At 38.9% G+C, this 14950-nt stretch overlaps 1 protein-coding gene across 1 annotated transcript in view; it reads right to left on the bottom strand.

The window, feature by feature from the left end:
* BUB1B (BUB1 mitotic checkpoint serine/threonine kinase B) overlaps positions 1 to 14639 on the bottom strand; it is a 51699-nt gene extending 37060 nt beyond the window's left edge. The window contains exons 1-4 of the mRNA XM_047864027.1: positions 14409 to 14639; positions 11695 to 11841; positions 4703 to 4762; positions 4132 to 4276 (exon numbers count right to left, since the gene is read on the bottom strand). Coding sequence (XP_047719983.1) covers positions 4132 to 4276; positions 4703 to 4762; positions 11695 to 11841; positions 14409 to 14443 — 387 coding nt within the window. The 5' untranslated portion in view covers positions 14444 to 14639. The remainder of the gene's footprint in view (positions 1 to 4131; positions 4277 to 4702; positions 4763 to 11694; positions 11842 to 14408) is intronic.
* Positions 14640 to 14950: the final 311 nt, after the last annotated feature.

Genomic DNA, 14950 nt, shown 5'->3' on the forward strand with positions numbered 1-14950 from the left:
CCATGCTTCTGCTTACCTTTTATCACTTTCAGATGGATGAATAATGTTCTATCTAGTAATCTTCCATCATTTAACCATTCGCCTATTTTTTGGATATACAGCTTCTACTTTACCCAGGTAGAAAATAATTCTATGACAAATATCTTTTTTTAAAATATTTTCTTTTAAGTCTATTTGAGAGACAGAGAGAGTGAGAGAGAGAGAGAAAAAGAGAGAGAGAGAGAGAGAGAGAGAGAGAGCGAGAGCATATGCAATTGGGAGAGGGGCAGAGAGAGAGAGGGAGAGAGAGAATCCCAAGCAGGCTCTGCACTGCCAGCACAGAGCCTGATGTGGGGCCTGAACCAACAAACCATGAGCCCATGACCTGAGCTGAAATTAAGAGTCAGAGGCTTAACTGACTGAGCCCCCACACCCCCCGGGTACCCCTGTAACAAATATCTTCATGCACACCACCTTTCATGTTTTATATTATTCCCTTAAGATAAATTTCTAGAAGTAGAACTATGTTAAAAAGTAACAAATTGCTTTCTAAAAGGGTTATACAAATTTAAAATGCTAGTAATTATTCCCAAAGACTAATTTCACAAAAAATACCTATTTTAAGTTTCTAATTTCATATAAAAATGGCATTTCAGTGTTCTAATTAGGAGTTCTTATACTACTAAGGAGGCTAACATTTTCTCCTGTTTATTTACTAAATATAGTTTCTCTCATCTCTCCTGATTGTCTGGCCTAGGTTAAGTCCTCATTCTATGTATTCCCTTCTACACAACTCGATAGTTCTCTCTTTCTCTTTTGTGACAATTAAATGCTTAACATCTGTCTTTCCCAATAAAGTAGGCTCCACAAAGGCACAAAACATTGCTATCCACTCTATCTCCAGTTCCTAACCAGGGTCTGGTAGAAAAAGGTTGAATAAATGAAATGCTCCACTTATATCTTTGACAAAAACAATTAATATTTTATAGTTTAGTTTTGTAGTAAGTCAGTAAATGGAGTTCTCTGCTTATCCCAATTAGTGATGTTTTCCCATATGTGATGGTGATTCAAGCAAAGTTATAATTCTGAATATGTTATCAGTATCAGATCTGGTCCTTGATATCTGTTACTACATAAATAAAGGTTAACATTGACTGCACTTGTTAATGGCTTTCTGAATAGCTCTGGTTCAGCATAAAACAGCCAATAAAGATCAGGTTATTCCAGAGTGCTATATGAGATCACTTAAGAAATAACATAAATAAAAGGACCACATGGTTAGATTAATATATCCAAAAGTTAAATAAATCTTTTTGGTAACCCCTAACAAGCCAACTAAAACAATTTTATACTTTTAACTCAAAATCCTGGATATTTTCTAAGAACAAATTTTTCCTTAGCTAGATTGTAGTCATTCCTTATAAAAATAACTCTTGGAGTGGAGAAAGTTTTCTGCAAAGCAAAAGAAAGGAGTAGAGTGAAGAACCCAACTGTTACTCCTCTTGACCATAAGGGAAAAAATAAAAACAGCAAAATAGGTTAATATGCTTGCTAACTATCTACTATGTTCCAATTATTGCTGATCATTTGAATATGAGGGGTGTCTAGACCAGTACTTCTCAGACTAGACTGCCTGTGGTAAAGGGGCCAGTTTCGGTGTGTGTGTGTTTAAAGTTTCCATTGCATTGTTGACTGGTATTTTTAAAAATTGCAATAGAAATAGAAGTCACTAGAAAAATGATGATGTGTTTGGATGTTGTGGTAATGTCAAATTTGTTAACCAAACCTCTAAATGCTTATTCGGAACTTTTATCTTGAACACTCCACGGACCATTCTTTCAGTAGCATTGGTCTAGACTATGCTGTTTATGTTATGACAATGTCATTACTCTTTAGTACCAGCACCAGGTTAGCATTTATGAACAGAAAAATTATTCCAATTGTTACTTTTAATCGTTCCAAGTAAATATAATCATAGAATCCTAGGATTAAGAGTTACTTTAGAGGTTTATCTAGTCCAAACCTTTAATAAAACACACATAAGAACATTATATAAGTTAAGAGTATTATATAGGATAGAATGAAAAACAAAATCCATCAGCATGCTACCAGGGACCATAGTCCCCATGCTAACAAATCTGTTTAGCATTCTTTGGATATCATCCTTTGTCATAAATTCCTATCACTGATATTTCTAAGATAATTTCTCCAACTTGTCAATAATGACGCCAAAATATGTCAAATGTCCTATGGAAACCAAGATAGAGTATGCCTTCAGGATTTACCTAATTTCCTTTATTAGTAATATTTGAAGGTTTTTTTTAAATTTCTTTTTAGTGTTTATTTTTGAGAGGAAGAGAGAGAGCGCAAGTGGGGAGTGGCAGAGAGGGAGAGAGGAAGACACAGAATCTGAAACAGGCTCCAGGCTCTGAGCTGTCAATGCAGGGCTTGAACTTGGGAACAGCAGGTCATGACCTGAGCTGAAGTCGGATGCTTAACCAGCTGAGACACCCAGGTGCCACTGAACATTTTTTTTTTTTAATGTTTATTTATTTTTGAGAGAGAGAGAGAGATAGAGCACGAGTGGAGGATGCTTAACCTACTGAGCCACCTAGGAGTCCCTATTTGAAGTTTAAGATAAGCTCTCAAGAGATATGTTTTAGCCAGAAATTTTATCAATTTTAAATGTCAGTGTTTTATATTATAATGCTTGTTGTAAATATTCTCTTATTTTGAATTATTTAGTGTTACAGAATTATCTATTTTTATAGATTTTTATTATTATTATTTTTTGTAGAGAGAATGCACAAGTGGGAGAGGGGAACAGAAAGAGAGAAAGAAAGAGAGAGAGAGAGAGAGAGAGACAGAGAGAGAGAGAGAATCTTAAGCAGACTTCATGCTCAGCATGAAGCCTGACGTGAGGCTTGTTCCCATGACCCTAGGATCATGACCTGAGCTGAAATCAAGAGTCAGATGCTCAACTGACTGAGCCACGCCTATTTTTTATTTTTATTTATTTAAGTTTATTTATTTATTTTGAGAGAGTCCATGTACAAGAAGAGGAGGGGCAGAGAGACAGGGAGAGAGAATCCCAAGCAGGCCCCATGCTATCAATGCAGAGCCCCATGTGGGGCTCGAACCCACAAACCACAAGATCATGACCTGAGCCAAAATCAAGAGTCAGATGCTCAACTGACTGAGCCACCCAGGTGGCCCCCTATTTTTTTATCTTTATTTATTTATTTATTTATTTATTTATTTATTTATTTATATTAATTTTTTCCCTATTTTTAATTTTTAATAATTTATTTTTATAAGTATCTAATTATCCATTATCTAGTTATCTATTATCTAACATTCTAGTCTAAATATTTATCACTTATTCTAATCTCGTTTAGGATAAAATCAATGAAGTAAATACCTAGGAAACCCACATCATTATTTTATTTGAAGATGTTTTCATAAAAAAATTTTCTAGATAAAAGAACTACATGTCAAATGAGACAGTACAAAGTGGTCAGGCAGATATTTTTGGATGTAGCAATATACTACATAAAAAACATTTACCTTTTTATGGTAATGATTCTCAAAAAGGAGACACAGGAATACCAGAATCACCTACAAAAACTTGTTCCCAATCATGCTACTGCCATGTGTTGGCTCCCACACATCCTCCGCCCCAGCACAGTTGCATGGCCCTATGATCACTTTTAAAGGGGTAAAAAACCCTTACATTAAAATCTATCTTTAAATAGAGCCAAGTTAACAAACATTGAGTATTTTACTAAATGTTTAGTATCTATTAAATGGCTCAAGTGTTGCCATTTTCTGGTGTGTACCAGACAGCTCTAGAAAAAAATCTCTTGGTTTAATATTTTATTTTTTAAAATTTCTTATAATATTTATTCATTTTTGAGAGACAGAGAGAGACAGAGTGTGAATGGGGGCGGGGCAGAGAGAGAGAGGGAGGCACAGAATCTGAAGCAGGCTCCAGGCTCTGAGCTGTCAGCACAGAGCCTGACGCGGGTCTCGAACCCACAAACTGCGGGATCATGACCTGAGCTGAAGTCGGCTGCTTAACTGACTAAGCCACCCAGGAGCCCCTCTTGGTTTAATATTTTAAACTCAGATGGCACTTGAGGAACGACTTACCAATTTGAGCCAGAGACTAAGAAATCGAGGATCATTATAGTATCGTTTTTCTCCTTGTAGTGCTTCAACAGCTCTTTCTAATAATGTTGACATATTACTCTCTTTCCCCCCCTGAGGATAGTTCTGCTCTGTCCAGTTAATATACCTGAATGGAAAGGAAAAAAATAATTTTAAAGTTTAATGTGTACTTTCGTTCTTGCACCAAGACCCATTCTTGACTTTCTTAGGCAGAAATATCTAATATATTGGAAGTATGTTTATTTAGAGGTCCTCAATGTCATGTCCTAAATCTATATCCCTCAAGCTTTACCACATATTGCTAACATATAGCTCTGGGAAATAAAGAGGATGGGGAGAAAAAGGGTGTAGCTCTCAGCTGCCTGCCACAAAGTTGAAATTTCTTCAGTCCTGAACACCTCAAGAAGAAACACTATGATTATTCTGTCTTTCCATGTCCCCAAGACACCACTTTGTACTCTGACATACTTCTGTATACCCTAATTTGAGAAGTATGGTCATAAGGACTCATTTGTTAAGTTTCTATTGCCCTTGTTAAATAAAAAAGACCCACCTATCCCAAACATCCAGAGGATCATTTCCAGTGTAAAATCGAATTTCAGATTCAAATGCCCTGAAATTTAAACAGAAAATGTTAGCACAAGCAATAGCGAGAACAGCCAAATAAATATGTCACACCTCCATTTTTATTAATTTTTTTAAGTGTTTAATATCAATTCAAATAACTGCACTGGAGTTTGAGGCTTTGTTAAATAGAAAGAAAAATAGAAATCATCAAGATTCTGCCAGATAACAAAACAGGAGGGACAAAACATGTAGAAATTAGATAAACAAATTCTAAGACAACATATCAAAAACCAGAATTACACAGCAGTAAAGCTCTGGAACAAGACTCCCCAGGTTCAAATGCAGCTCCACTCATCACTAGCCGAGTGACAATAAACAAGCTGTTTAAATTCTATTTTCAGTCTCTTCATCTGTAAAATGGGGATAATAATACAGAAACCCCCCCCTTTCTGTGTAGGGGGATACTTTCCAAGATACCCAATGGATGCCTGAAATCCAGGATACTTTCAAAACCTACATATATTTTGTTTCATTCCTGTACACACATACCTATGAATAAGTTCAATTTATAAATTAGGCATCGTAAGGGATTAACAACAACAATAACAAAATAGAACAATTACAACAATATACTATAATAAGAGTTATGTGAATGTGGTTTCTCTCTCAAAATATCTTATTGTTACTATGCTCATCTTTCATCTTCTTCCTGTGAGGATGTGAGATGATAAAATGCCAACATCATGAGATGAAGTGAGGGTAATGGTGTAGGCACCGTAATGTAGCATTAGACTACTACTGACTTCTGATAATATGTCAGGAGGGCCATCGGATTCTGGACTGCAGTTGAGAGTGAGTAAGTGAAACTGAGGAAAAGTGCAACCACAGAAAAGGCAGGACTACTGTAGCAACTATCTATCTTATTAGGTTGATTACTCTTAGTATAAAGTGCTTAGACAGAATAAGTACTCAATAAATGAGAGCTATTATTTTATATGTATATAGTAGTATTGAACTAAACATACACACACATACAAACATAGAAGTAAGAACTTTAAAGTAAAATTCCATGGGTAACATCAGTCAGAGAAGAATAATACCAATATGTACTTTGGGGAGTGCTTCAAAGAAAGCGTAAAATTTTACTTTGTAAGGAGCTGGGAAAGGCAGGGCTAAGATTAAGTTAAGACTGACCAGTTAGAACAGAGGGAGGTACTAGGTAATAAACCATGCTTTAGATAAATGTTTCATCAATAATAGCTGTATAAAGGGTTATGTCAGAATTACAAAATAGTTCATGACACAAAGGAATTTATACTCCAATAAGAAAGACAAAGTATAGGGGCGCCTGCGTGGCTCAGTTGGTTGAGCATCCGACTCTGGCTCAGGTCATGATCTCACGGTTCGTGGGTCCACTTTGGGCTTTGCACTAACGGCGTGGAGCCTGCTTCGGATTCTCTGTCTCCCTCTCTCTCTCTGCCCCTCCCCTACTCGCTCTCTCTGTCTCTCAAAAATAAACAAACATTAAAAATAAAAGACAAAGTATACAAATGAAAAATTAACCCACAATACAAAGTGGTATAGTATATTACAGTTGCCAAGAATGGAAAGTAAAGCCTTTGAGAAGCAAAAGGGGGTATCACAGAAGCAGCATCAGAAGGTGGGACTCTGAAGGAACCATAAAATTTCAAAGAAAAGTGGAGTTTTCCAAGAAATCAGCATTGAATAAAGTTGTAAAAGTAGGAGAGTTTATCAAGAGGAAATTGAGCTATAAGACAGTATTGTGAATAAGTGGAGATATCTGGAGAAGTAAGAAGGGCATGCTTTAAATGTAAATTTAAAGACTTTGGGTGCCTGGCTGGCTCAGTTGAAAGAGCATGCAACACTTTATCTCAACGTTGTGAGTTCAAGCCCCTTGTTAGGCATACAGATTACCTTAAAAAAAAAAAAAAATTAAAAATAAAGACTTTGGGTTCCATCTGCTCAAGCTACTACTGACTCTTTAATTGGAGAATATCTTGGGGTGCCTGGGTGGCTCAGTCAGTTAAGCATCCGACCTTAGTTCAGGTCATGATCTTGTGGTTTGTGGGTTCAAGCCCCATGTCCATCTCTGTGATGACAGCTCGGAGCCTGGAGCCTCCTTCGGATTCTGTGTCTCCCTCTCTCCCTGCCTCTCCCACACTCTCACTCTCTCTTTCTCAAAAATAAAAATAAACATTAAAAAAAAATAATTGGAGAATATCTTAAATATGATAAGTAAAGACTTCAAAAAGATCAATTAGGTAACATTTCAGGAATAAAAGAATTTATATAAGGAACTACAATTATGAAGCTAATATGGTGATTTAAGTATGACATGATGACGGGATTACCTGCCGAAATGGTGAAAAAATAAAATCTAAGACACTACTGATAAATATCAGCAACCCTCCAAATTTCTCTATAGATGCAATGCAATCCAACCAAAATCTTACAAGGCTCTGTTCTTAAAACTGACAAGATTTTAAAATTTGTTTGGAAAAGCAAAGGACCTAAAATAGCCAAAACAAATTTAACAAAGAACAACAAAAATTGGAGAACTCACTCTACCCTAAGTCAAGATTTACTATATAAAGCTAATCAAGACAATATGTAATCGGTGAAAGGATAAGCAATTAGATCAATGGAAGAGAATACAGTCCAGAAATATCCACACACATACAGTCAAATGATTTCTTTTTCACAAGGGCCCCAAACCAGTTCAGTGGAGAAAAAGAAAAAAAAATCTCTTCAACAAATGGAGGCAGAACAACTAGAAATCCATATTGGGGGGTGGGGGGTGGGCAGAAAGAACTTTTCCAGCCTTACAGTGTACACAAGGATAAATTTAAGATGAATCATAGACTGAAACATAAAAGGTGAAACAATAAAGCTACTAGAAGAAAACACAGGAGAGTATCTTTGGAACTTTGGATCTTTGCAAAGATCTAAAGACACAAAAAAGCACTAACCATAAAAGAAAAACTAATTCATTAAGCTTAATCAAAATGAAAAATGCTCATCAAAAAACACCACTGAGAAAATAGGCAACCATGAACTGGAAGAAAATGTTTGCAACACATTATTTCATAAAAGTCTTGTACACAGACTAGGTAAAGGTCTCCTGCAATTCAATTTTAAAACTGGGCAGAATGTCTGAACAAATACACCACAAAAGAGATTTAAAAGGCCAATAACTGGGGTGCCTGGGTGGCTCAGTTGGTTGAGCGTCAGACTCTTAATTTCGATTCGAGTCAGGATCCCAGTGTTGTGGGATCGAGCCCCTGTGTCAGGCTCCATGCTCAGTGTAGAGCTTAAGCATCTCTCTCTCTTTCCCTCTGCCCCTCTCCCCCAGTCATGCATGCACTCTCTAGAAAGAAAGAAAAAAAGAGTAAAATCTATGATCTATTAATAAAAAAAAAAAAGGCCAGTAACCATGAGAAAAAGTGCTCACCATCATTAATCACCAGGGAAATCACAAGTAAAACCATAATATTATTACATACCCACCAAAATGGCTAAAATGAAAGATTGGCACCACCAAATACTGAAGTAGATTTGGAGAAGGCAAACTCTCATACATAGCTGACAGAAGTGTAAAATGTTATAAACTCTTTGGAAAACTGCCAGTTTCTTAAAAAGTTATACATTCATTTTATTTTTTAAGCTTATTTTTGAGAGTGAGAGTGCAGGCATATGGGGGAGGGACAGAGAGAGAGACTCCCAAGCAGGCTCAATGCTGTCAGCGCAGAGCCTGATGTGGGGCTCAAACCCCTGAACCTCCAGATCATGACCTGAGCCGAAGTCCAATGCTTAACCAGCTGAGAAACCCAGGTGCCCCAAAAAGTTAAACATATTTATATGACCCATAAGTTTCAGTTCTGTTCTTTTTTTTTTTTAATGTTTATTTTTGAGAGAGCTGCATGCAGGGAAGGGGCAGGGGGGCAGGGGGAAGAGGGACAGAGGATCCGAAGCAGGCTCTGTGCTGACAGTAGCAAGCCTGATGAGGGGCTTGAACTCACAAACTGCGAGATCATGACCTGAGCCAAAGTCGGACTCGTAAACGACTGAGCCACCCAAGCACCCCCCAACAGTTCTAAGAGAAATGAAAATCTATGTCCACAAAAATCCTTGTACAAGAATGTCCCCAGTAGCTTTATTCATGAAGCACAAAACTGTAAAGAATCGAATGTCCATCAATTAATAAATGGATAAACAAATGAAACACTACTCAGTAATAAAAAGGAACAATCTGATACATGCAACATGGAAAAGCCTAATAAAACATGCTGAGTGAAAGAAATGTATGACCTCATTTACATAAGCTTCTAGAATAAGCATCAAATGATGCTTATTCTATCATCTATGATGACAGAAATCTGATCATTGGTTTCTTCATGGGGGAGAGAAAGAACACTGATTGGGAATGGGCATGAGAGAACTTTCAGAGATAATAATGTTCTGTGGGTTGAAGTGCATGTCAAAACTGATTAAATGGTACACTTAAAAATCTGAGCATTCACAGCATGTAAATTATACTTTAAGAAAAAAAAAATCCCACACCTGAGAAACTGACTAAATATAATTTGGATGAGAGGGCAATGAGTAAGATCATTCAAGTGAGTTTTGGTACCATTAACCAAAATGGAGTAGAAGAAGGAAGATCATTTATAAGAGAAGTGATTCAGTATTTAATACATTAGTGATTATATGTTACGAGTAGATAAAAAGACATTTAGAAGGCAAATAAGAGATGTAAATAGCTGTTAAACAATCCCGGAAAATGTGAATATGTAAGGACACACAGGGCAATGAACAAAAGACTTAGGTAAAATGCAATAGGAAGCCAATAAGAAAAAAGGAAGGTTCGAGAAGTGGAAACACTAGTACAATATCACAGAAACCAGGAAGAAGAGTTAACAATACAACACCATAATCTTTTGATACTTTTAAAGATCCAATGAGATGAACGAGGACATTCATTACATTATAACCCCAAATTTATGATAACTTGACTATGATGGCGAAATTTTTTTGTCAGAGATTCAAGGTAGGAAAGGATATTTTAGTTCACTTTTTTGAAAAAAGCTTATCTAGGAAAGTAAGTTCTATAGGTCCATTTGAATAATGCAGTACAGTTGACCCTTGAACCACATGGGTTTGAACTATGTGGGTTTATTTATATGGAGATGTTTTCCAAGTAAATAGTATATAGTTCTATAAATATATTTTCTCTTCTTTCTGATTTTCTTAACAACATATTCTTTTCTGTAGTTTATTGTAGTATAGTATATAATACATATACAAAATATGTGTTAACTGTTTATGTTATGTATCAGTAAAGCTTCCAGTCAACAGTAGGCTTTTTTTTTTTTTTTTAAGTTTACTTATTTATTTTGGGGGTGGGGAGGGGGAAGGGCAGAGAGTGAGAGAGAGAGAGAATCCCAAGCAGGCTCTGCACTGATAGTGAAGAGCCTGATGTGGGGCTCAATTCCACCAACAGTGAGATCATGACCTGAGCCAAAATCAAGAGTCAGATGCTTAACTGACTGAACCACCTAGATGCCCCAACAGTAGGCTTTTAATAAATTTGGGGGAGTTGAAAGTTACGAATGGATTTTCTACCGCTTGGGGAGTCGGTGCCCCTAACCCCTGTGCTGTCCAACTGTAGTATTTTTTGGCTTTTCTTTTTTCAGAGTTTATTAAATCATCAATGAGACACTTTCTAGTATAAATTTAATTTCTTTCAGGTTTATATTTTTCTTGGGAGGTCACTATTTCTTTTTTGGCACATTCTCAAAAATACTTTCCTAGAAAGTTAAAAATTGAGTATACATACAAGATAGCAGATCCCCTCTCTGAGTACTCAAAATCCAAGGAAGCGATTTCTCTAACTGGTTATTATTAAAGAGTTAATTCTTTTTTTTTTTTTAATTTTTTTTTTTCAACGTTTATTTATTTTGGGGACAGAGAGAGACAGAGCATGAACAGGGGAGGGGCAGAGAGAGAGGGAGACACAGAATTGGAAACAGGCTCCAGGCTCTGAGCCATGAGCCCAGAGCCCGACGCGGGGCTCGAACTCACGGACCGCAAGATCGTGACCTGGCTGAAGTCAGAGGCTTAACCGACTGCGCCACCCAGGCGCCCCAAGAGTTAATTCTATTTAGGGATCCAGAATGACATGATACTTTTGGTAAATACTGTAATATGATACTTGCTTTACTTTGCTTCTCATTGTCCCCTGTATAAGATGTATCATTTTATTTTATTTTAAAAAAAATCTTTTTTAATATATTTTTTGAGAGAGACAGAGACAGCAAGCAGGGGAGAGGCAGAGAGAGAGAGGGAGATAGAGAATCCCAAGCAGGCTCCACACTATCAGCATGAAGCCCAATGCGGGACTCAAACTCACGAACTGTGAGATCATGACCTGAGCCGAAACCAAGAGTTGACACTTAATCGACTGAGCCACCCAGGTGCCTCAAGATGTATTTTTTTTTTTAAGTTAATTTATTTATTTTGAGAGAGAGAGAGAACAGGGGAGAGACAGAGACAGGGAGGGAGACAGAGAATCCCAAGCAGGCTCCACACTGTCAGCACAGAGCCCAAAGTGAGTGGGGCACAATCTCATGAACCTCGAGATCATGACCTTAGCTAAAACCAAGAGTCAGAAGCTTAATCAACTGAGCCACCCAGACGCCCCAAGATGTACTTCTATTGATACAAAAGTTTGGCTGCTCCATAACATAATGAAATGAAATCCTATACTCTTGTTTGTAATCACACTCAGGGAGATCTTTAGATAGCTGTTGTGTGATGAAAAAGCAGGTGGAAAACAGATTCTCACACTATCAACTTTGAAAAGTACTCCTTATGCCAATCTGCATGGATCCACACCTACATTACTAACCACAGTTAGGGATGAATGATGACAGGTTCACCCCAAACCGTTCTACACACCGTTTCTGTTGCTGAAGAGTAGTGTTACAGGCAGATTCTTGCTGCGCCAATGCTCCCTGAAGCGTAGACATGATCCGCCCCTGCCTTAAGGGTTGGACATTTTCTTTACTCAGCTCCCACTCATCTCCCTCCAAAGACATGGCTTCACTGTGAAGAGAGAAACAAAAGCAATACTAATAACGCATTATTGTATCACTAGATTATTATAAATACTTTCAGATAAGTGATTATTCATGATCTTTGAGCTGAATATGGTGGGCTGGCACATTAGTAGTGTTCTTATACTCCTAAGCTTCTGAGCCTTTGTATGACCTGGTTTCCAAGTTTATGGCTGTAATATTGCCTAACGGAAAAGAGAATGTGACTAGGATACTGTGGACAGTTCTAAGAGTAAAGTTTAAGCCAGGAAGAAAAGAAGGGGAAAAAATTATAAATTTGGCAAGGTAGATAAAAAGCAGTTTTATGCTTACCACTAAAGCATCATCCCATTTAAAGTCAGCAAATAGTTTGTTGGACTAACACCCCATGTTTCAACTGATGGCTTAAAACTGAAACTGGAATGAATATGTATTTCCCAGAGAGGGGACAAAGATACAATTTAGTGATCACAACTGGTCCCCACCACTCCAATTCTGTTAAGCCTGTTGATGGGGAAATTCCCGCAAGTTTTTTGAAGGCAATCACCATAGGGGGTATGTGCTCTGAACTTCAGAGGTCTGCAATTGTCAGAGAGAAGCCCACTTCTGGCTCTGGGACATCATCTCTGAGTTTAAAACTGAGAAACAGGAACTAATCCTCAAAATAAAGTGAAAGTTATGTGTGACCTCAATCTAGATGAGAACTAAAGAAAGTAAACTGTGAGTGATTAATAATTTAGGTTGTAACTACTCACAACTTTTTAACTACATTGTGTGACTCCTATAAATGTAAGGGCTGTGCCATTTTGTTGATTTGTTGTTGTTTTGTTTGTTTATTTATTTTGAGACAGAGAGAAAGAGTGCAAGCAGGGGAGGGAGAAGGGGACAGAGGATCTGAAGCAGGCTCTGTGCTGAAAGCAGAAAGCTGGATGTGGGGCTCAAACTCACGAACCTGAGATTGTGACCTGAGCTGAGGTTGGACCCTTAATTGACTGAGCCATCCAAGCACCCCAGCACGTCATTTAGTTTTCTATCCCCATGGTCTAATATAGGATCTGACGCTAGTAAGCACTGAATAAATGTTTGCCGAGTTCATCTGAAATTCTTCTCTTGATCGTGAAATAGCAATTAAACTATCTCAACTAATGTCCCAAACTGAGCTGGGACTGCTCCCATCCCTTCCTGCTCTTGTCTCTTCCCAGACCTGCTCCTCCCACAGTCTTCCTTCATTTCAAATAAATGGCACTTTCAATTTTCCAGTTACACAAGCCAAAAATCTCAGTGCCACCCTTAACACCCCTCTCACTACCACCCTACCTCCAGTCAGTGAGCAAATCCTGTTGGCTCTACCTTCAAAACAGATCCAGGAAGCAACCTCTCATCTCCACTGTCTCTAGTCTGGCTCAAGTTACCATCTTCTCTTGCCTGGATTATTTCAATAACCTCTTAACTGGTCTCCCTGCTTTCATCCTTTTCTGCCTTAAGTCTTTTCAACACTGTAGCCCACAATCCTATTTAAATCCATATCAGATCATGACTTTCCTCTGCTCAAAACCTTCCAGGGACTTTCAAACCTGAGTAAAAGCCAAGTCCTTAGAATGCCTGCATCGTCACCTTCACCTTGTACTCTCCTGGCTCACTTGGCTCCAGCTACACTTGCCAAGTGCTGCTCCCTCCCCCAACCCTCACCCTCCAAATCTCTGTACTTCCCCCCAGATACACGCATGACTAGCTCTTGAGTTCCCTTCAAGTCTTGACGCAAATGAGACTTTCTTAGTGAGACTCCTGTTCAAAACTATCTAAAATTGCACCAACCCCCCTACTCCCCACCATTTTAGTTCTTCTAGGACTGACCATCTATCTTTTAGTTTATTGATCTTGGTTATTGTCTGTTGCTCCCACCTCAAAACTTAAATTTCACAAGGGCAGGGGTTTTTGTGTTTTTTGTTTATTTGCCATACTAGCGCTTAGTAGGTGGTCAATAAGTATTTGTTGCATGAGTTAAAGAACCCTCCATATGGCATTTATCTAACTATTGTGGACCCCATAACGAAAACGCATACAGAATTCCAACCTGGAAGAACTGATATGTATTTAAATAAGGAAAAGCAGCAAGCATGCAAAGAAGGGCTTTTAGATTTCTGACCATGCCATTGCCAAGGAAGCACCTACCACTTGTTGGGCACTTATTTAGAGGCAGTTAATTTCACAGATACTTTGAATTCGCCAGCATTTTCCATATTAAGACAAGTCCAAGGTCAAAGAGCTAGCAAACGTCTGAGCTGAGAGACACAGACCACACTACAAATTCCAAGTTCCTTGTACCACTGGGGTCGCACAGCCACCTTAGCTTTGAAGCTGGGTGCAGCGGGGTTCTCACGTGCCCTCACCCCACTGAGGTTTTACCGGGGCTTCACATCCACCCCTTGCGACTCCAGCAGGAAGGAGGCTCCAGTCGGGCCCGCTCTTCTCCCGACCGTGTTCCCCTTGACTGCTCTTGATCCGGGCCTCTGACACCGACTAGGCACCCTCGGGTCTCGCAGGCCCAGCTCCCGGCAGCCCTTCTCGCGTACCTACCTCAGAGCACCCCCTTCCTTCTTCATCGCCGCCATCCTGCATTCCGGGTTCAGGCCCTCGTCCTGCCGCAAGCCTTTCCTCAGGGCCGCAGAACGCCTGGGCTTCCTTCTGCAACCTGCGCTTAGAAATAATGAAGAGACAAGAAGGACAAAAGCGTGCACTTGACTCCTTCGCAAAGCAGCCACCTCAAACCCTCCAAGTTTCAAATTTAACGGTCCCGCGCGGACGACGTGAATACGCCCCTCCGTTCCTTCGTACTCGCGTCTTTCTCCCAAGGAATTCTGGAGCTTGTAGTTTAGCCCGGGTTTAGTCCACGCAGTCGCCATGCACAATGGGAGTTGTAGTTTCCGGGGAGTCTGTGGCTGCTCAGTCCGCGCAGGTAGAGGCGGTATGAATTGTCTGCGAGCGCTCTAAAGCCAGTTTCTGAACCGAGCGAGGGACACTTTAAGCACCAGAATTTCTTTGATGTTTTGAGCAGAGAGATATCTTTGAGTGCTTGCACTGGGCTGGACTCTTCTTAGGTGGCTGGCCAGGCTGTGATC

This window comes from Prionailurus viverrinus, chromosome B3 (assembly GCF_022837055.1).
Source record: "Prionailurus viverrinus isolate Anna chromosome B3, UM_Priviv_1.0, whole genome shotgun sequence".
In the NCBI taxonomy this organism is placed as follows: Eukaryota; Metazoa; Chordata; class Mammalia; order Carnivora; family Felidae; genus Prionailurus; species Prionailurus viverrinus.